Raw genomic sequence first — 24269 nt, 5'->3', positions numbered from 1 at the left:
TTTTCTTCGTTCACCTAAAATTCGGGACCGCTTCAGAGGCGTTTGTCTCTCGTGTCCCATCATGTTATAATTTATTATTAAAGACTGTTTATCCAGCACTGTTCACACTACATGAAACGTTCCAGGAACAGTTCGTGTATAATACATGTTTAATAATTATTAATATTAAATCCGCCAATTTCGTTTCTTCTTTCACTATATATGTTCATCGTTCGTTCAAGTTCGTTTTTTTTTTTTTTTTTTTTAATTCAACGTTAATTTCGTTCTTTCTTTTCTTTTTTTTTTTTCTTTTGTTTCTTCAACGTAGATCGAAACATATTTTAGCATACTTCTCATACCTCGCTTGCCTCGTCGTCTAACTACGATAACGATTCAGTAACGCTGGACAGCGCGTGCCTGGATCAGTTCTTGATGGAATTCTCTTTCTCTTGATGTTTGATCGTTACCGTCACTTTCGTTTCTGGCGGTCGAAAAGCGGTCGCGTATGGGAAGTATTTATGACATTTCACCATATAATCAGCGATGGTTGAATCGCAATGACCAAAGTCGCCGTTGCATAATGACTCCAATACTTTTGTACAATTCTGGAGTGTCACACTTTCGAGACCATCAATGTTTGTGATAAGTGAGAGAGCTTTTGTTTGAGCAGAGGGATCCAGGACATATAACATCCTCGCGCCCTGAAGTAGATGCGGCAGTGAGTTTCGATTCTTTTTTAGGAATTCAGCATTCAATTGGGTGGCTGTTGAAGCTGAATAAATTCCCGATGTTTGCCGTTTCACTACTTCGCCTACGGGTCCTTCCAACGGTGAACGGTTAATGTATAACATGAAACGTACCAAACATGTATGAAGATCTGGATTATTAGGATCTAAACCGTGTGCACGTTTTATCGACCTTAACATTAACAACGTACGACCTGCAAGAAGCATTTGATTATTAAAAATTAATAGTAATTAAATTTTGAAGATATAACATTATATTTTAAAATCATTATTAACTATTTAAAAGTAATTGTTAATGTATTACAGTGTTTTTGATTGTTATAAATAATGTAATAAGTAGCAAATTATTTCAAGTGACTACTCTTGTTAAAAATAACCTCCTTTTCTTCCTAAAACAAAATAATTATTCGAAAATTTACATACCTTTACGAATGTATATTTCAAATGCCATAAGATGCGTCTCTATTCTATTCGATGCCAAATCTTGTAATGGTTGTAAAAATTTGATTGCCTGCTCTAACGGGTCCTCGATCTGAAAATAATCATTTAGTTAGTTTGAATCAAATTCCCTATTATTTCAATTACAATTAATTTATATCGATTAATACTAACCCTCTCCAGTTTCTCCGGTATAAGTTCATCTAGCGTAGGTTGTTCTAAATCAGGATCGGTCTGTTGCCGTGATTTATTGTGCTGTTCTCTCTTTTCTTGAGCTTGAGCAGCCTGTTGTCTTTCCAATTCAGCCTTTCTACGTTGCTTCCTCTGCTTGTTTCTCAATTTTTTTAATTCCGATGGCGCTAAATTTTCTGTAAACGAAAATAAAAACGGAATATTAATCACAATATAAAAAAAAAAAAGAAATACGTGCACATATAAGAAATTAATATTTTAAAATTTGCAAATTCCAATTTCACTATTACCTTCATCACAAATTTTATTTTTCTTTGTTCAGAACTAAAATACATCATCTACATTTACAAATATAAAAATTCTTTTTCTCACTTTATTAAATTTTTTTTTTTAGAATTTGTAAATCTCCATAGAGTATCGTTCGTACAAAAACAAAAAACAGGGAGAACGATAAATTTCAGTTGCAGAAAGAATTAACGTCGTTTTCCACCGAGCGCAAGTAAATTGCGCTTTAACCAGCATGAATTCCGCGTTGTCGTGAATTTTCAAGCACCGTAATATCATCGTAATTTTGGCAATAATAAACACGAGAACTGTCCCCAAAGCGAATTTCGACAGGCACCGAAACTTTTACCGACTTCTTCGGCTCGCGCGCACGCGCGCTGCATTGAGCAAGGTCAAACGTTTACGCCGCGGCCGGGTGGTAAAAGCGATTCCGCCCAGTTTCGCAAAGCCTTTTCTAACTTTTCCTCGCCTCTGGTTGCGACCAGACCTACTGACAGCTGTTTGTAGGTCTGGCATGCATGCACGTGTCACGCGTGCACCACAGTCACGTGCAACCGTGCCGGCTTTACCCGTGAGAGACGGCGATCGACCGAAGGAAAAGGTGGTATCGCCATCTTGATCAATCTTGATTGGACGTAATATCGATTATAAAAAGACAAATTTGTAAAATTTATTTAAGGATCAGAATTAATATTGATTTTGATTTTTTTTTCAATAATTAAATATAATTCTAATGTAAGTTTATTTTTATAATAGATAAAAAAGAAAAGAATAAATGATTCCTTTTGACTCTTGTAAATTCTAAAAAATGTGTAATCATAGAAGAATTATATGTGACAGAAGTGTGTTAATATTCAATGTATTTATTGTATTTTTTAAGAATTGGAAGAATGTATAATTTTAAAATAAAATCCAAATATTTTATAATGATGTAAAGAACCGAATTACTTAAGCGAAATATGGCTTGGCTCAAAGTATTCAAATGAGAATGCCAAAAGAGATGGTTACAACAGCGTTGTTTTTTTATCAATAAAATCTACACCACGTAATAGGAACGTTTCTGACGAAAACTTTTCTTTTTTTAATTAGATGAAAATTTGCAACGAGCCCTAACATCGATCACGTTGATTTATAATTAATCGTGGAAAGTACTGTTCGAGGCGGTCGAAGAAATTCGAGTTTATTGCGCTAATTCTTCAACACTTAACTTGCTCAGTGGGCATCAACATTTTAATTACAGTCCTATTAATGCAGTTTTATAACACGAAAAATCACGCGCACGCTTTCCAATTATGTAAGGAATAGTCAATGCATTTTTTTTTTAATTAAAACGTGATAGAAAAAGAGACTGTCCTCTATTTTATAAATTCGTGAATTTAATTTCTCCGAACAATTTTCTTCTTCTTTTTTTTTTTTATCACATTGGATAGAAATTTAATTAATAATTAAAGTTGTACATTAATTGTTAATCACAATTAATTTTAATTACTTAAATCATTGAATAAAGAAGAGAAGAATAAGAGAAAAAAAAGAATATTCGATTATCTGAAGTATCAAAATAGAAATATATTAATATTTACGCAATTTGTTTTGTAATTATTCTTGGAATCATGTTTTATACTTCCTTCCATTAAGAACTTGCGAATATCATATAAAATAATCGAAGGGAAAAACGAATCAAAGAGGAAGAATTGATGATAATATTTCGCGCGTGATGATAAATATTTAATTTATTCACTTTTATTTAGATTTTAATTTGATTTTGACCGTGCAATTTCATTCCTTCCTCGTACGATTATATATTGAGCATGCAAAAATGAAGGTTATCATTGACCGTACGTTTAAAACAATATTACACTACAAACGTTGCATAATCATACACAACGTCAAGATACTGATATACGAAAACATTGATAAAAACAGAGATAAGATGAAGATGATTATCAAAGATTGATGTAACTATCTTGCCAATGAATAGTCTACCATGTTAATGATTTGAATAAAAATTCGTGAATATATATTCGAATCTGTGAATCAAGTCCTCTACCACTTAATTATTTATACAACTTAGGAATTTAAATTAGAATTTATTTCTAAGATCAATTTCATCAATTCCTGAAAATACAATTTTTAATACTTCGTAAATTAATCTTTCAAGAACCGAATTAATTTTTTGCCTGCAATAGTTCGTTTCTACTCCAATTTAACCTTTTTCAAACTTCATGATGATCAATGTTCAATGATCCACTGCCCACAAACGTATTATCCATCTCAAACGATCGATCACACGTTACAAAAGACGTAACGTATCGTCGATTTTAATTGGTCTAAGTGACGAAGGAAATATATCATGGGTAATAATTAGGAGGCTGCGTGCCGAGTCGAGCAGGCGAAGAATTTTTCATCCTTGACAAAAGCTGGACCTTGCCGCGTTACGACCGCGCTCCGGAATGTGGAGCAACAGGCGTTACCGGCACCGCAACGACGTTTATGCAAATCGCATCTGTGATCGTTAATGCGCCGCGAGGAAAATCGTTTCCACTCCCGATTTCCTTTCAAAGAAGATTCGATCGCGTCGAGGAGGATCCTCTCCCTCCTCTCCTTCCGTTACGAAAGTGGCGTTGTGGAGGATTCGGTTACGCGATTTCGAATTCCGATGCAAATTACGGCCGAATCGTTCCTCGATCGCGGTTCGACGAACGATGATTATTTGGATCGCGTTCGACGAAATTTCACACGATTCTGGCAACGGTTGGTTGGAAAGTGGCACGGCCGTTCGATTTTGCACCTCGTCACACCCTTCGGCTCCCAACGTGCATCGATTGTTTGCCACGATGCACAATCTTGGATTCGATGGAAAACACGGTCGCGTTTGCTACGTGATCGTGTTCTTTCATTTTTGAAGGTATGCTCGGTATTTTTATCCTGGTCTTAAATGTTGCCTTTTCTTTTTTTTTGCAAGGGATCGATCGAGGAGTGGACAGTACGCGAGCATGTAAGTGATCGTGAGGTTCAGAATCAAGTTTGAAGGAATTGGATCGACACGATTCGATTGGATCGATTCGAAGTTCTCTCTCCATCTTTGTAGCATGAAGTAGTATCAGAATTGGACAAACAAGAAACAAATCTCTCGTAAAAGCTGCTTTGCTCTACTTTACTTTGTGTAATTCGATGCATCAACACGAAGATCTTTTTTTTTCATTCTAAAAATTCTGTTTTCAAAGTATATCCGATTTATTTCTGAATCAGGGTCACTTCAATAAAGCGACTCTCATCTCGCGATTACATCTGAGAAATAGGCCACCGATCAATCCAACTATCTATCAACGTTTTACGTTCCTCTTTTGCCATCGGCAAGCACACAGTCGTCAGCGTTTTAAAAATATCGAGTTCTTTGTATAAAACGGATCCGCGCAACGGATCCACATTCCCTGGGTGAAATAATTGCGGTTAGGTAAAACGCTCCAAGTAGTGCAAATGATGGGGGCGGCAAGGTCGATGGATGTAAAAAGGCAGCGCGTCGTCTCGCTTAAATCGCAGCCATTAAGATGGAAGAGGGAAGAGGGAGGAAGGGGAAAAAAGTAGCGAGAAATAAGGAGAATAACGTTTAAATGACGCTTTTATCTTTATAATCGAGTAGTACGCAGAAGAGCAGCTGTTATTTCGATTTAACTAGCAACATTGCATGTTGCAAACCATTCGCCCACATCCTCATGGCGTCTTTATGGCGCTATATTTCTGTTTCTGCCTCCGGTTTTTTACCAGATTATCGAACGAGAAACCAATCCAGTATAAATAATTAATAAAATTTAATAATTTTTACGAGACACGAAATAAATGATGTTTTTCTTTTGGAAGAGGAAAAGATTAAATATGGTTTTGAAATATATTTATGACAAATTGTTATTTTTTCTTTTTTTTTTTTTTAATGCAACGATGCACTTTATATTGCAAGAGGTTGTAAATTTCCATTGATATAATTTATTTTTATAAATATCAGTTTCTTTGTACGTTTTATGTACAAAGATATTAATTCAAGATATTCGGACGGATAATAATTTACAAGACAATTCGAATGTAATAATTTATGAAGATTTTTATAGATTTTGTTTATTATAATATTTGGAAATACGTCATCTGCCAATTACCAATGATAAATTGAATACATATGAATGAAGAATCTCTCTCTTTTTTTTTTTTTTTTTTTTTAAAATGAAAATTTTTCTCATATCATTGACCACGTCATTGAATGCAGAATATTCAAAATTTACGTTAAAATATGGAAATGAGATCATGATATATTCTCGTAGAAAGATTTGTTGATCAATTCAAACATTCTTTCGACTTGAACCAATAAAGATAGATGTAGTTTTTGTCATCGTTCGTGGTAGATGTCGAATTTCTGACGTCATTTTAATCATCATAAAATTAATTTCCGTTCTCTGGTATGCTATCTTTATACGACTTTTCAATAACAAGAAATTGAATACCTTGAAAGCTATCTGAAAAGGAATTCCGTAGAGGAATTACCATAAAAGACGATAAGTTTTTCAAAAATTTACACGCGATATCTGTATCGATGAAAATGTAAAAAATCACTGAAAGAAATAATACTTATTATTTATTAATTGCATTATCTAATAAAATTCCAAACTCTACTTCAAAACATATTAAATCTTCAAAACCTTAGAAAATTTTTCTCGACATGAATTTTCCATTCTCCATAATTTCTTTTTTTTTTTGAGAAGAAAAATTAAATTATTTTACGTTTTAAATATTTTAACAGCACAACGTTTAACATTTAATAAAATCACTCAAATAAAATTCGAAGGATATTCTCAAACGTAATCTGGTTAATCGTGCAACAAAAGAGACGAGAAACAAATAGAAATTGAAATTGCTCGCGACGCTTCTAAGAAATCGACATAAACGGCGATAAAATTACCGATTGAATTTTAATTCGCGCGTTGCCGGGTGTGCGATACCGCTAGCCGTGGCGCATTAAGAGAGGCCGACGGATAACGAGGTAATAAATAATTAATTTTTTGCCGCGGGAAGACGCGTCGGTGCATTCATTCATTCCCTCGCGCCCTTGTACGCCTTGTATGCCGCAATGGTGTTTTCCTTCGTTCGATGGACGTGAAAGTCGAACACGGAAATGGATAAATGGATAACCGGTAATCTGTTACTCAATAGCCGATAAAAGGATCGCGATGTTAACGTAACAAGTAGTGGGTGAAGAATTAAATTTGATTTTTTTTTTAACCAAGTGTTGTACGGCAACAAGTGATTAATAGTGTCGTGAAGCGTGTCAAGGTGCGCCATTTGAAAGAGTAAATTTAAATCCTGGAATACGTAAGAAAATATTATCGTGATTGATTCTTTTTTCTCGCCGATATTCAACAAATAATTTTCTTATCGAAAATTAACAATTTCGATTTCAATTTCGTTTTATCCATTACTTTTTTTTTTTTATTTTAAAAGAAATTAGGCAGGGAAATATAGTATCGAAAATTGAATATATATATATGTTAAAAAAAAAGAGGGTAAGAGAGGAATAAATTAATTTGTTCTATATTTATCATCACACACTTGTTCATTAAATTAAATTTACCGCTGTAATAAGTTATATAATAAATAGTTTACTCTCAATGGTCAATAGCTGTGTAGTTTTTCTCCTATTTATTCGTAACTGAGAATTTGGTGAAAGAAACGTGAGGTATTTCGTATATTAGAATTTAAAAAAAAAAATTATTAATTTTAAATCGAGCGGATAATTTCGTAATCTTCGTAATTTTCAGTTTAGAAATATAGACATGGGATATAAATGTAGATAGAAAAGCGGAAGTTCAAGAACGGACATATGGTCAAGCGACGGAATGCATGGAACGATGCGCGTGTTTGTCAGTTTCGAGGCAGTTGCTCGCTTGATAGAAATTCAAAGTGAATTGAAAACGAGCACATTTCGTAACTTCGTTCGTGGCCACTTTTACCACTTTACATTGAAACAATCGAATTTCTGTTTCTTTCGAATAAATTTTGCAAGAAAAATTTCCTATAATATGAAACTTATTTTCTCTCTCTCTCTCTCTATAAAACCGTTTATTTAACCATTCTCTAATATTCTTCCTTTCAGAGAGAATTTTTTTTCCCCAATAATTTAAAAATAATTTCCATTCTTCTTCTGCGTAATCCCTCTCTTTCAATGTGTTCTTTGGACATAAAATTTTTATTGAATTGATTCGAATCAAAGGACTTTCGTTTAAAAATTTCTTCGACGAAAGTGAAAATATGATTTATACCTGAAAGATGAAAATAAGTTTACATCGTATATCTCAGAGGTTAGATAGAAATGCTATCGAGTTCTAAGAATTAAGAATCGAATGGCTTCTTACTTCCTGTCCTCTCCGATCATGATTTTATCAGCGAAATAATCTACGGATACGGAATATTGGACGTTATATGAAACTGAAAGCGAAGAAACGTGTAAATGAAACTTAATGACAAAATTTATTACAATTACACAATTGTATTGTATATGCGAGTATATAAGTAATGTAAAAAAAAAACCGTAAACAATATCGATCACGCAAGAATCACGGCGTAAAAGGAATTACAGATTCTAAAACATCATTTTATTGTACGCGGCACAATGCTGATCGTATCATGAGCAAATCATAAACAATTCGTAATTTTTTTTTTTTTAATATATAAATACAATCGCAACAATAATTAAAAGACGTATTATTTAATAGGCAACTATACGATAGAAGAATTACTTGCTATTTCGTTAGAATCGTGGATTGCATAGGCTATCGAAGAAAAAAAAAAGAAGAAAGAGAAAAATATTGTTCAAAGTGAAGCATATGATAACATTCAAGTGGGATAAAGCAAATATCTAAGATTACAAAAAGATTATTAATTTTTTTCGACGATAATATTCGTATATATCATTGAAAGAATTGGAAATATTAATTATATATGTATATATGGCTCCAAGGAGGACATTAAAATGGCTGATAATTACAGGCAATAATACTTCTTCGAATTACACAATATTGTACCAGATACAATAGCCATCGACATTTCCATACGATTACGTTACCGGCTAATGGCTATATGAGGTTATATTGATTATCATCTATTATGGATTGTTGAAAAAAAATATGAAATGTTTTGGTTACGAAAGAGAGAAAATTTAAAATCATATTTTAGTACAAATCGATTTAAATAATTGCTGATGTCACAAGTTATATTTTGAAATCTATTTTCACGAAACAGCCGAGTTCGTGAAATTCTAAAGAAACATTCATACACGTCTTGAATCATTTACGATACTTAGAAGCGTAATAATAATAGCACATAGTATATTAATAATATATATCTTAGAAGTTCGATGATTTAAAATGATTTGTAAAATAAAATTGAAGATTTATTATTTTAAAAAAAGTATTTCAAAATATAATTTAATGGATTAAAAAGTGTAACACCGATAGTAGCTCGCGCAAAATTGGTTAAATAATAATAAAAAAAAAAAAAAAGATAATAATTAAATTAAATCTAATCACTCGAGTTATCACAATAAGGTTACGCAATGTTATCTTAGAAGCAACCTCTACTACCGACGTCACACTTTCTATGATACGTGATATTCAAAAACCTAACCAGCACCGTAATATTAATCATATGACAAAAGTACGATTGATCAACCACAATTAAAAAGCAAGGAAAAACAAATAATGGAAAATTCAATAGGGAATTCTAATTTCGTATAAATAATTTTTTTTTAATCTCAAATCATTATAAACGTAAGTATAATCATGTAACGTAAGAACAATTGATGGATTCTGACAAAAAAGGAGAAAAAAAATATGTCATAAAAATTTAATGAGCAATAAACAAGGAATTTCAATTATAATGCAATATATCTTCAACCTCGGGACATTACAAATGTTTATTAACAACGCAATTACACAAAATCAAAATAAAACTTAAATGACGATTAGAGGCCACTTACAGATTACACAATATCGTCCTAGAAACGCCGCCCAACCATATTTCCTCCATCCATAATATTACACGATACATATCCGATACGATACGATACGATACGATACGATTTTCATAATACACGATACATATTCATGTAATCAGTGACAAGAGACCGTGCATTAATGATGGATGGGGATATAGGAAATCTTCGAGCGGGTTTCGCGATTACGGAGGAACGTGCCATCGAAATGAACGGTAATCACGGAGAAAAAGTCGCGTCTCTATGACCGTTCTTACGATCCGCCCTTCCACGTTTTTTTTCCATTTTGTAACCCGTGTTCTTCTTTTGTAATAGCGCGCAGTTACGCGCGAGTTATGACAGAGCTTTACTAATGCATAATAATGACATAATGTACGATACTCCTTTTGAAAAACAAGCGTTTAATATTTAAATTTGATCCACGGGTAGATAAATTTCCAAGCTCGTCGGGAAGAAAAATGACTTTTGTCAAACATTTTTACTATTTTTATAAAAAAATCTACTGTATCTATTAAATATATAAAAATTCATCATCGAAACATTTGATTGAAAACTAAATCGATTATAATCCATTCTTTTTCCATCCGAATAAAGGAACCGGAATGAAGAGAAATATCGATGGATCAAGGAATTGTCTTCGTTCGAAATATTATGAAAAATGATCACTTGCTCGTTAATATCCTGTTTGTGCAACGGGAATAAAGAAGGGAAAACCGCGACGTCTTTGTTTCTTTCGGTATGGAACTCTTGGCACGTGGACCAGCTGCACTTTACATTAACGTTATTTCAATGTCGCTGCTTTATTGAGTTATTGGATGCTTTTTTCATTCATTCTTGATCGAGTAATTGCGAGCTCTGTTTATTTATGCGAAAACATATTATGTAAGCGGCAACGCTACAACGGTGTACGTGTGGTATACCATCTCGTCCGTGTTGACAGATATTTACGAGATGCTGAAGCTTTCCTCGGAATCGAGCTCCACGGAAATTATCCCATCCGATGTTGTTGAGATGTAAAAATGTTCAGGCATCTTCGACGATGGATAATCCTGATCCGATGATTCGATATGTATACACACGGACGGAAATTGGTTTTAGATTTTAGTCGTGGTGTGTGTGTGTGCATGCGTGTGTTTGTGAACGTTATTTGCACATTGGCAATATCATGTAACTTGTGTTAAGGTTTTAAATTTCTAACGAGCGATCGTATAAATAAATGTGTGTGATAAAAAAAAGGCAAAGATATTTTAAAAGTGGAAAAAAGTTTTAATTATAGACAATTGAATTCTTTATAATTTCTAAATGTCTTCTTTTATTGATACGTGAATAATAAACGGCTTTAATAAAAAAAGGAATGTCCATAAGAGGACAAAAGAATTTTAAACGAGACATTGAAATGCGCGCCAAAAGATATATAAAACCATGGGAAGGACAAAGAAACAATGAACAAACCAAAACAGGTTGACTCTTAAAAGTATGATGATAATCGCGATGACGCTCGCCAAGATTTATACTCGATCTATCGCGTTGATGTAACTTTAAAAGGCTACTCCGACTCCTTTGGCTAACGCCAACAACGTCACAATCATTTTATCGAAGCCTTCACTTCCCACGGGGAATTTTTTTTTTTTTTTTTTATTAAACATCTGCAATTATTAGAGCAAGTTTCCATTTAACTCAACTAATTTCCAAGAAATTTCTGATTCTTCCCTTCGATTTACCTATCATCTTGTAATAATCAAAAAATACGATCTACCCTTCCTTCTCTATCATCCCCCAACCATTCCACGATCCTCGTTCATCGTCCATTTTTTTACAAACCCAAGGTAGTACAACACTTTCGAGAAGAAATAGGAAAAGGTTAAATTCCTGGTGCAACAACCTGGATTTGTTATTCACCGGTAACGTAAGTATGTACACGTGTAACAAACAAAAAAGAAGAAGGAAAAAAAGAAAGAAAGAAAGAGGGGAGAAAAAAAAAGGAATAAAAAAATCCCGATACGAAATATTTAAAAATCGAAACCGATGCACGCGCGCCGATAATAATTGCGACAATGTTCGTCGTATCTCGCCGGGTTATTGTATGCAGATCGAAGAACACGAGCGGTATTCGCGGTTCAGTCGTAAATTACATATTCGAAGAGTATCGTGACCGTAATGGCGTGTATGAGGCGGCTAACAGTACGAACGCACCGCTGGTGACGAATGTATTGTTATAACCGGACGATCGACGTGTGCCACCACCCGCGTGTATTCGTTTGCTCGGTCCACGCTGAGAAAGCTGCGATCGATTATTCAAGAATCGGTGATTCATCGTTGTTGATCGGCTCGAAATCGGTTGGTTTCGACCGATGTTTTTCGACCGGCACACGCCTTCGTGCCGATTTCGCCCGATCGTTCGACATGCATGCGACATTGCTATTGGGCGACGGCGTTTAAATGATTTATAATTGGTCCAAGCGTCACGGTGGAGTGGAGATCGATAGAGTTTCAAATAGCGTTCGTACATTTCCTTAAATAATTTGATTGAAATTCGTGAAGAGGAAGATGATTACGTTCATTTCTTTCTTTTTTGTTTCGTGTGTGTGAGAAGAAATACGCGATTTGTGGACAAGTATTAAGTTATTTCATTTATAAAATTTTTATTACGATCGTATTAAATTTTTAAAGTGACAACGGGTTAAAGTTGAATATTATAATAATTGAAAACGATGTTGCGAAGAAAGGAAGTTGTTTTCGTATGTACGATTACGTAATAGATTAAAACTTGAATTTTATAAGGATATATAGACGGGTTGCAGAAAGTTAGGGTACTATTGTAAAGAAAAATTGTCATGCACGAAGAGGAAGTAGATTATTACAAGCTTTAGGCAAAATGTCAACGGTGAATCTAGGCTTCTATTGTGATTTCAATTTCAGATTCAATTGTTCCACCGTCTTCAAAAGAATAATAGAGTAAGTACGTACAAGGTTTCTTTACCAACGACTTACAATGAAATACAATTTGGAAAGTTCTGATTGGAAGCATTAAAAATCTTTCAAATAGAAATCAGAATATATTCAAATGTTCTCAATTCTTAAAGGTGAAAGTTTCCATTAGTATTTGTACTTATCAACGTTGGATTTCCAAGATTTCCTTCCAATTGAAGTACAATTAATGATACATAATCATTAGCATAAGATAAAGTATCACAGTGTATCTTCAAATTCAATTTTCTTTTTTACTCTAACTTATGGATAAAACAAACTTTGTAAAACAAGTTTTAATTTACATATTCTTGTCCAAACGTAAAAATTTGATGAAAACAATCAAACCCAAAATTGTTTTTAAAATTGTCCAAAAATTCAAATCATAATCGATATTCAAAATTTCCATTATAAGTTTTCAAATTCTGTTTTTATAAGTTTTATTCTCCACAGAGAATATCGATTCAATCTTTTCTTATCCATATATTGAATTTCAAATAAAAGTTTAAAAGGAGAAAAAATATATAGAATCCACGTGAAATCTAAAAAAAGAATAATCCAGATTTACGAAGAGAAAACGAAAAGTATCTTGCCAAAGAAATCTTCCTACAACGAACACCTCGAAGTTCCATCGATCCATTCCCCCCCTATGACGCAAATCGAGATTGAATTCGTCCGCTTCTCTTCGAATCGATTCTCAGATTCTGATTCGACCGAACTCTCGTTTCATAATGAAGCGTGCAAAGTGATGATGGAAAAATAGATTTCACGCGAAACGTGTTCAGTGATCAGCTCTCGTCTCTAAATTGCGTCAGATTTTCTAAACAAATAATAAACGTCAGATATCGTTGCTAGAAGATTCGTGAAGCAAGGCTCGGATTAAATAAAGTTGAGATATCTCATCATCATTGATGAGAGAGATTTGAACTTAGAATTGTTTAGCACTTATATACTCGAGATATTTTTAAAAGTTGTTCATAATTCGAATCCAAGTATTTTATTTAGTGAAGTTTTTTTTTCGATTTTATAAGAGGATTAATATTTTAATTCAATTTTAAAAAGAGGTAAGAGTGGACGAAAGATTATTAACATTCTACGAAAATTATGAAAGCGGTGCACTAGCTATTTTTTTCTTTAAATAAAAAATATGTTCATATTACCTTGATATCTCGGTGTTCCGAGAATCGTTCTTATAATCAAAAGTATTCCATGACTTCGAAACGGTTAAGACCACTTAATGATCAAACATCACAGTTGAAAGGATTGCGGCAATAAGAAGGCGGTTTCCACTTCTAATGAGAAATCATAAAATAAGCACATAACTTGTAGAAAAATAATATCATGACCTTTTGTACGATACATATTGGCTTATTTTCTCCAAGACCAATCACGAAAGATTAATAAAGCAAAACGAATAATATTCTTAAATATTCTTTTCTCGATTTATACAAACATGCAAATCAATTCCAACCCATTTCTCAAATCTTCCATCTTCAACTTGCACTCAGTGTGCACAATCACAATCGATTTCGTTCCCTGGTTCCCGATAACCATATCATCGATCGAGATACACCTTACATAGCCTCTCCTTGCGTTTCCTAACGGCGTTCTATATGTGGTGAAGGGTGTGCGCGAATGGTACACCACGGGGCAAGGCGTGGCTTCATAGAGAAGAAATAAGAAAGGGTATCTCAGAACACCGGTATCTCTCCGGTCTATATCAGCTGGAAAGGCCTTAAAAGTCGGGATCGACGCCACCGGAATGTTAACTTCCCATGGCGGGGCTCGTGATCGACGCACGAAAAGAAAAGGCCAGTTTCGACCGGGCAAAGCGAGCGTGATCGAATCCCGGATTCGTGACGGCAAGGTCGTGATCCTTAACCAGAAAGTGCATCCTTCTTTTTTCCCTTCTTTTTTCTTCTTCTTTTTGAAATTCTATCAGCGGGATGAATGCTTTTTGGACTGATGCTCCTACTCTTCTTCTTCTTTTTTCCTCAAAGTATTTCGTTGCTTGCTTTTTTTTGACGCCCTTTTTGCTTGTTTCACGATTCTATCGTTATTTTTGAGCAATATAAAAGAAGATGGGAGGAGAGATGTTTTTTGTTGGTTATAATAATGGTTCGAGTCAGTTGTGATGTGCGGAAGAGAGGTAAAGTCAGAAAATATGTGTAATAAATTGAAGCTGATTATAAACTAAAAAAAACAGCGTTTTTTAATTTTGTTTACGAGTCGAAGAAGCGAGAAAAATGATATTGTTGAAATATACCATAAAGAATAATCGTTTGCAAAATCGTTTGTTTTCAAACGATTTGCACCCTATATTTCATTTACTATAAAAATGAATTCGTTCCGCATACTTATAAGATTCATTAGCAATATTTTGATAAATCGTTTTGAGGTAAATCGTTATGCGGTAATTGTGTAATAGCCGAGGTAGCGATAAATTTAATTCTATTTAAAAAGAAAAATAAATAAATAAATAAATGGAAACTATTTCCATTTATATGGAAACTATGTCCATATATATATATATATACATATATGGAAATAAAATATGTAATAATCTACGTTTTATATTTTCCTTTCCTGAATTTCCATTAATACTTCTGAATACTTTATTTTATACCATATTTTTACAAGCAAACTGTTTTTGAAATCAGATTTTAATCAGACTACCATTACTTATCGAGGTGAATTATTTATACCCGTTCCCGAAATTGTAAAAATGTTAAAATAAAATATCTTGATATGTTTCAATTACATATAATTCTAGTTCAAAAAATTAATAAATATATCAAAAGATATTAAAATATATCTCTTAATATATTCCTCCATCTGTTCGTTATTCAATTAAAAATACGATTGAGTACAATTAATCATTTTCCATCTTTTTTTAAAAAAAATTCCTCTTTGAATATGATCATCCTTCGTTCCCAAACAATTCATTCCCAATAATCTTGAGAATTATCCTACATTATATTTATCAAATCGCAGAAAAATCGCGATCATGATAGAATTTAATTTTATAAAAAAAAGGGAAAAAATTCGAGAATGGAGAATACATGAACCGAGCGAATCGTTCTGGCCGATATAATCGCAGTATTCATGGCTCGCGCCATGAATTACCGCCACGTAACAGTTCCCTAGGCATTTTCGCTACAAAGGAACGCGAATACGAGAAATTGAATGACGAAACCGCGGTAGAATATTAATGCTCATTGCCCGTGGTGGCTCGACGCGCATTATAATCAAGAGGTGAATGCAAAACACACCTACGGATCATTTTCATTTTGGAAACGAAAACTCGGACATCCTTGCGTAAACGAGTCGATACTCGCTTCTTCTTCTTCTTTCGTCGACATGAAATAACGCGCTTGGTGAACAGATAAGTAAAATATCCGAGAAAAAGGAAGATGCGACTGTTTCTTCGATTAAATAAGTAATCTCTCGATCGAGAAGCTCGTCAAATTGTGAGAATACGAGATCTTATTCTACGTGCTACTGTCCGTGAAAGCGTTGCAAATGAGGAAAGAAAATGTTTTGTGAAAATGATGTGTGTGTGTGTGTGGTTACGAGTATGCGCGTGTATTCTTTTAAAACTGAAATAATTTCTTCTTTATGGGTGACTTTCGTGTGAAGTAATTTCAAAGAAAGTAAGGAAGTATTTCTAATTTTTCCCCCTTTTTCAGTGATAACGATGTATTACATATATGTGAATAGTGGAATTATACGGATAATGATGTATAATTTCGTAGAATCTATGAAATTAACAACTTATGCAAATATTGTTTTGCAAAAAAGGAAGGAGATTGATTCTAGGAAAATAAATAAATTGTTGGAAAAGTAAAGTTGAGGATATGCTGCATTATAAGTTGTGCTTTATATAATTATTATTCGATTGGATCGAAAGGAATCTTAATTATCTTACACTCTTTCGTTTCTTCATATCATTCTTTTTCCCAACAATGTATGGACAAATTCATGGAGATTTCAACACGAGAAGGTTACAGATACATCTGGACACGAATAGGTAAATTCCACGAATGGGAAATACGCGTTAAATACGGATATCTCATCGTGTAATCGATCGAACAATTAAGGATACGTTAATCAACGTTCAACGTTTCCACTTTACTTCGAAGTTATGACGATACGCATCCGATATATCGTGTTTCTCGTATTGAAAAGTATTTCTGTAAATTGGATTTTTATTTTTGCCAGGGCAGAGCACAACGATTTTCCTTTATATAGGATAGAAACGATTTCGATATCGAATATGATCGATAATTAGCTCCGGATATTGGAAATAATTTTAGGAATCGTAAAGATGGAGAATGAAAAGAGACTTTTGTTGAACGTGGATTGGTAAAGTGGTAATGATAATACAGAGAATTTATGCGTATCATTTCGCCATAGGTTGGAATAGTTAACAAGAAATTGATCGAGAAGAAAAGACTGGTGGTCTTGTTAGATTTACCATCTAGAATTTTTCTAGTAACGAAATTATATCGAAGAGAAGAAGAAATGACAAGAAGCGATAAATCGAATAATCAGAGAAAAAGTAACTTTCCTATACTTTGAAGTTTGAACTTATTAGAAAATTTAGATTCGAGGCTAATAATTACTCGAACGTTAAAGAAAATTTTACGAATGCATCGTTTCCTTTTTATTTATTATCGAACCTAAATAAGTGGAGTTCGAATAAAGATTCTCCATATACGAATTTATATCGAACGATCCATTCCTCGATCAATGGAAAAGGAATGGAAATAACAATATTTTATTTCCTCGTATTCAACACGTCTTATATGAAAACACTGTTAATTGAATAGTTAAAAACCGTCTTTCATAAATAATAACTGAATTCTGAATAAGAGAGTCCAGGAAGTGGACATTACAACACTATTCGCCTTTTAAGAATCCAATCTTTCTATTTCTTCTTATTGTCGACGGTCCCCACGTTCAGCCATGTCAACTCTCGCGCAAAGACAATGGGACGATTGAAGCGTGAAAATGAAGCGTGAACGGGCATGAAAAACACGGGAAGAAAAGGGTCACGCGTCGAATCCTGGGGCACGGAATGGCGGCGAAAGTGACGGATGTTGGCGCTAATATTTCGCGACGAACAATGACACTTTCGCTGCTTGCTCTTCTTCTTCTTCTTCTTCTTCTTCTTCTTATTCCGTGGAAGGTCATTGCACGTGAAAAGGAAAAAGAAAAGAAGAAGAGAAAATGCAGACAAAGCGCCGAGAGAATTCGTAACGAGCGGCCGCGTTTAAGTCGAATTTCTAATTCCACGAGCGAAAGGGAAAAGTTCCGCCTGCGATGTCGATCGAATCGCGAGATGCTGTCCTTTTATTAAGCAAATGAACTCCGCGAGATTTGTTCTGGTACAACGAAGATACCGGGAAGACGAATGAACACGTGTTTATTTTCTTGTTATGCGTCTCCAGTTGATTGGAACAATGAATCTTATTAATCGTATACAGAGAATTGCGTAGATGATGCGCCAGAGATGAATAATTTTTAATGTTGGAAAGTTGATTCAATTATTGGAATATATATATATATATTTGTACTTGAAAATATATTTTTAATTAGAAGAGATAGTTACAATCAGATTTATGGTTGTTGAGAAACCAAGTAAATCTGAAATGAAATCGTTAAAGAGTAATTTGTAAACTTTGGCTGATAAGATTAGACACGCGAGAAGATAATTTCGTTCTAATTTCTTTTCTATTTAATGTACACAACATATTAAGACGTTTATCTATTAAAATATATCAACTTATAATATTCGTAAGAAATATAAAATTGAGGATGTCAAGAAACTTTTTTTAAAAAAAGTAAATTAAAAATCAACCATTTTACGAGCCATTTTATCATATTAAGTATGAAATTTACCGTTATTCTAAATATTAACACGTAGCTTTCACAAAATCTATTTATATATCGAAATACTTTACATAAATTCCTATGAAAATATCATACAACAATTCACATGCAATGAATGTAAATTAAAATTTTATACAATTTTTACGAAATTTTGTCGATATCTTAACATTGTATCACGCGATATACGCGTGTTGATAAATACGAAACAATTAATCAATAATCAAATCGCATTGTAAACTTTGTTATACATCGAAGATATGCGATAAGTTAATTTGCAATTTGCATCCTTCGTCAATGCACGCCTTGTAAGCACTGTGCTATATATCGATTCATTGAGCAGATGTCCTTGCTTCGTTACGTCGAAGCGAAAAGAAATTAGCAATATTCAAGCCTCGAGAGCAAAAGTTAGAATAGTTTAAAAATATTATACGACGTTCAATTCAATCTTTCATTTTAAAAAATCCTCGAATTTGCATTAACACGTGGAACGTTATAAAACCGTTTTCGTTAATTCTTGTTTATTCTACGAATTCTTGTTTGCTTCTCATTTCGTTATCAAACTCATATTTTTTAAATCCTAGTTTCACAATATTTCATCGTGTTCTTCGTTTTCTTCTTCGTTGAAGATTTGTCATAAGTTAATAAAACTCATTTTTCTGGAGCATAAAAAATTTTATGCCCTCCATCGATACTCCATTAATAATATTCAACAAACTTTCTATATAAAATTTGTACAAGTCTGGGAGAAAATATCAATAAAGATGTTAAAAGGGAAAAAAAGGAGAAGAAGAATTATTAGGCGGAAGGATTTATTATAAAGGAAACAGTGTCCTCAACTGCATGCAATCAGCAAATTGCGCTCGTATCAAGATCTTTCATGCTGTTCCATTGTCGTTGACTCAATTACAGCCACGTTAAATGGATTGGTTCTAATTGCAGACTAACGAACCATGAATTTTGTACTTAGCATTCAACTACCGGCAATCATCATCAGAGACCTACATCCTACAACAACTACTGTAAGATTTTCTTTCCTTCTAAGAATCCTTTTCGCTATCCATTAAATTGCATCGATCAGTTTACATTGATAACCAATTTTTCACTCGTCCAATTGAAATTAAAAAGAGAGAGAGAGAGAGAGAAATAGAATAAAATAAAATAATCAAGGCCGAAACTTATTATTAATACTTGAATTTCTTTCTCATCGATGGAAAAAACAAGAAGAAAAAAAAAAAGATTTAATAGATGATTTTATACACTATTGTATATTCGTATACAATGCTCATTGAATGAGAAAACCGTACGTACGAGAATCTCAGAATCGTTTCTATCCCATCGTTAAAATCACCGGAACAGACGAGGGGAATTCCGAGAAAAAGAATGCAACTGTTCATCCTTATTCCGGTCAGGTTCACGTTGGACGATTGTACCGGTACAAACGTTTCATAAAACAAAAAAAAAAAAAAAAAAGAAAATAAAGAAAAGGAAAGGGACGAATATATACGAATTCAACGTCCTAAATTTGAAAGATAGAGGATACAGGATCTCACACGTGATCACGATAGATTATAAATATCTAATAATATTTAATTTGCTTTCTTCAATTTAAAATCATTTTAATTTCCCCTCAAGTTTTTATGAAATTACATTTCATTCATGATTTATGATTTTTCATGACCGCATTTGGATTTAAAATTCAATAAGCATCAATGATAAAATTCTAATAATTTAAATAAAATATATATATCTATATAGAATGAAATTAGATAGAATTTTCAATCAATTGACCGACAAACTGCTATGACGATACTTGTCCAATTCAATTATTCCAATTAACGATTAATTAAAGTCCTTGTCTTCGCTTTCCACCGTTAAAAGTCGGCATATCAAAAAGACCATGACATCGCGCCACAATCGGCGAACAACCTTTTCGCCGTGATCTTGAAATTAACCAACCTGTGCCCCGGTTCTCAAGATTCATAACGATAAGGGACAACCGTGAGAAACTGCATTCTCGATTCTTGTGCGAAATTGCGGGAAAATACGCTCGCGCTCTGCCAGAGACAGCCCGACGACAATAGACACGTGTCGTGGGGAAAAACGAAAAAAAAAGAAGAAGAAGAAAAAAAGGAAAAACTCCAAACAAGGAGAATATCGGATGAGTTTAATTAATAAGAGTTGGTCGTTTCATTGTCGAGCATTTTTCTTCCGAATCGCGATTAGGCGGCTATTTATCTGATGACAAATCGAGGGGCCACGTTTTAACGAGGGGATCGATTTCGTGGTGTTTCTCACGGAATTAGAACGAAGAAAATTTCTCGAGTTTCCCTTAGCATTATTCTCCGACGGGAGAAGGAAATCAGGAAGAAACGCAATTATTCGTAAAATTGTTCTTTCCTCGCTCGAACGCGTGAAATTTGAGCCACACTTCGATAATTAGACGTAATTAGAGGTTTCGATACGGATCTTAATAACTATTTATAAATATAGAATTTCTGGAAAATTGATTATAACAGATACGACTATATAACGTAACGTTGCCAAGTGACAAATTGATAAACATGTTTCCTGTTTCCCGTATTGCTTATCATCTTATTAAAAAAAAAATATACATCATCTAAAATCCTCTTCCCTTCTCTCCAATCACGTTTCAATCCAAAAACAAATTGACCTTAAACCCTTATAAACCCTTGAACTTCCTCGACACTTCGATTTAACAACAACTTTCTCTCTTACCTAATCGCTAAGAAAAAAGAAGAAGAAGAAGAAGAAGAAAAAAATTCCTCGAAGAAACACAACACGATCCCTTCTTGGCTCCGTGGCTATCCTCGATCGTGCAAAAGGAAGAAAAAAAGTGGTCAGAAATATTTCGACTTGGCGCCAGAAAATCGGTGTGGCCGCGAGGGTCGCGGCCATCGACGATCTTGATAGCGGCCGGGAATCTCTTCCGATGACTCACGCACGCTAGAAGACACGCCGCGCCGATTCGAAATAAACACGCATCCTCATGCGGCCGGCGATCGAACGTATTCTTCTTCTTCTTCTTCTTCTTCTTTTTTTTCTCACGGGACGTGGTTTGAGTTTCGCGTTCGTTACGATGATTCAATTCAACGTTCTTGGGAAAAACGTGAATGAAGCGATCGAGAGGCTTAAAAATATCTCCTGACAGTTCCCCCGACAAACCGTTTATCCGTCGTTCCGTGTCAGGATGTGCGTCACGCGATTGTTCGTCACTAATCCCGAGCCGAAGGTGTCGTCAGACGGCTAAGAATACCGTGATCGTCGTCCCAGAAGTGCATAGTGTTCATCAAGAAGGTAGACAGAACAGGAGCAGAAACGGAGAGAGAGATCGCGGTGTGGGTCATCGTATCCGACCAAATATGGTTACGAGATCGGTTTGGATGAAGGATTAACGACGAGAGAGAGAGATTAGAAGGGCGGAGGGGGAGGAGGGTTTTTGGCAGAAATTCGACCGGTTTTCGATCTTATTTGGGGACGATGCACGGGGGATATGCTAAATAAGGCGGCGTGGAATGCGTGTTTTCGGGGTTTTCTCAGGTGAGTAGAAAAATGTTAATGCATGAGGAGCGTAGGCTCTGTTTGATTGGGATGCAGTTTTGGTCATCGTGGCATCGGGAATGAGTTTTTTTCCTTTGTTTTTGCTCGCGATGTTCTTTTTTTCTTTTTCTTTTTCTTTTTAAAATAGCATAAAGGAAGGGATTGTCGTTGTTGGGATTAATAAATTTCGTCGGATCGAAGATATACAATAAATTATTATATCTCGTGTATTGGGAATTTTTATGTTTGTTAAAAAGAAGAGCGTATATATATGTGTATATGTACGAATTAAAATTATTTTTTACAGGCAAAGGTGAGGAGAAGGAATAATAATTTTATGTTCTTAATCTTTTGTACAAACGTAAGACGAACGGAATAGGTAAGCGAGTTGTAACATAATCAAAGATCACGTTTTATGCGACAGATTTGATCTTCAAGTTCAAGTCTGATATTTTTCTTCTGATAAGTTTTTTTATACCTCCTTTTTTTATCTGTATTTTAGAACAAAGTGTCACGTATAATAAATGGACAAAACATGAATAAATGGATGAAAATAAAGTTGAATATTTATACGGAATAAATATATTATACAAGAGTTCGCGGTCTCATTACGATAAATTTCAATTACAAAATAGCAGATACAAGATTCTTTTTTTTGATAATTTTATACATAATTCCCTGACATTCTATAAACTAGGAATAGTATTAAACGATCCTTCAACAATAATTCAATTTAAAAAAAATAAAAACTTTCTTCTTAACAGATTTAAGAAAGTCGGGTGAAAAATTACCACACTTTCTCCTCTTTCTTTTTTTCCTCTCCTTCATTTTTTAAAAAAAACTCAAAAGATTTGGCGCATAAAGTATTAAAAACACGTAATTTCGCGAATCCCGATCCAGAAACTGACCCAAAATATAAAAAAAGTAACCGACCTCGCGGAGAGTAACACGAATCGCGCTCGTGATATCAATGATGCTTATCAACTCAAATGTCGATGGAAATTTCGCACAGTCGACAAGTGGGCCAAACTTCCGCGCACGTTCGTGTTTATTGCACGTGACCAGCGTCGCGAAACATTTTTGCGCCGCGATTTGCACGCGCGTGCCTGAAAAAAAAACGTTTGTCCCGCCGCGCGAAAGTACCAGAGGAGAAAATTTTGAGAAGAAAAGAGTGTTGTTTGCCTCTAATCAACGATTGCGAAATAATTTATCTTCCAATTGCATAAGTTGCGGGAATAAACAAGATTGACTGGGCAAATTGATCAACGCGTTGCTCGAAGGAAATATTTAAATTGGCGGCAATTTTAATTTGTTTTCGATTAGTGAAGTTAATTTCAACAATTTCTTTCTTCCTTCGTCTTCTTCTTCTTTCTTTTTTTACCAGTAAGAAAGGAGTAAACGGAGGATTAATTTTTTGGAAGGTTCTTTCGACATTTTCACCATCACGTCCGTCGCGTATATTCGATTGACGAACTTCCGCGAGAGCCCGTCAATCAGGGATTGACGGCAGTTTCAATTACTCAATTATGATGTATAAAAATGATCATTACACATCATCTTTCCATTGACATCATTTACACTTTCCATGCGCTCTCACAATGTTAGATCCTCCTTCAAAAAATCATTTCGATTTACTTTCTCTCAATAATTAACTAAAAGAATAAAATCCTTAAGATTTATCATTTTTATCAAATAAATTCAATTTCTCCGATTCTTCGACGTTTAATCGTCGATGCACGACGATATTCACAATATGCATCGAACATTTTCGATTGAATAAGGCGATGAAACGGGTGAGGATAAAAAACCAAAAAAAAAAAAAAAGAAGGTGTAAACACAGGATAATTATTAACCGAGATCAGCGGCCACGTCAATTAACATGCGACAGGCCTGTTCGCGTTCATGCAAGGTGATTCATTCCTGAGTGGCACGTTTGTTCCACGAGCTCGACAGTATCCGTTCCATGCTCGTTACCTGGGTGACACGATTGGCCAGCCGGTCACCCAATAATAAACTCGTTCGACACCAACGTTCCACCAACATTTTACTCTCCGCTCTCGAGAGAATTCCTTTGCCGCCTCGATCGAATCCATCGCCGCCACGGACGATGGAACGCGGCGGCCTAACGAGAATGACGTACGTAAGAATTTACGTAAAGATGAACAAGGCGCCTCGTA

At 34.3% G+C, this 24269-nt stretch overlaps 1 protein-coding gene and 1 long non-coding RNA gene across 2 annotated transcripts in view; one reads left to right on the top strand and one right to left on the bottom strand.

Annotated features, from left to right (window-relative positions):
• Positions 1–275: 275 nt before the first annotated feature.
• Positions 276–24269, bottom strand: part of LOC411163 (N-alpha-acetyltransferase 15, NatA auxiliary subunit) — a 45456-nt gene continuing 21462 nt past the window's right edge. Inside the window, exons 9-11 of the mRNA XM_394637.7 lie at positions 1338–1531; positions 1149–1257; positions 276–919 (exon numbers count right to left, since the gene is read on the bottom strand). Coding sequence (XP_394637.2) covers positions 402–919; positions 1149–1257; positions 1338–1531 — 821 coding nt within the window. The 3' untranslated portion in view covers positions 276–401. The remainder of the gene's footprint in view (positions 920–1148; positions 1258–1337; positions 1532–24269) is intronic.
• Positions 20285–23210, top strand: LOC102655393. The gene is made up of 3 exons (XR_410184.3): positions 20285–22092; positions 22400–22471; positions 22595–23210. It is a non-coding gene; the product is annotated as an uncharacterized LOC102655393 (long non-coding RNA).

The sequence above is a fragment of the Apis mellifera genome, linkage group LG6 (assembly GCF_003254395.2).
Source record: "Apis mellifera strain DH4 linkage group LG6, Amel_HAv3.1, whole genome shotgun sequence".
Lineage (NCBI taxonomy): Eukaryota > Metazoa > Arthropoda > Insecta > Hymenoptera > Apidae > Apis > Apis mellifera.
The sequence above is the reverse complement of the archived record's forward strand: the minus strand, read 5'-3'. Positions and strand labels throughout refer to the sequence as shown.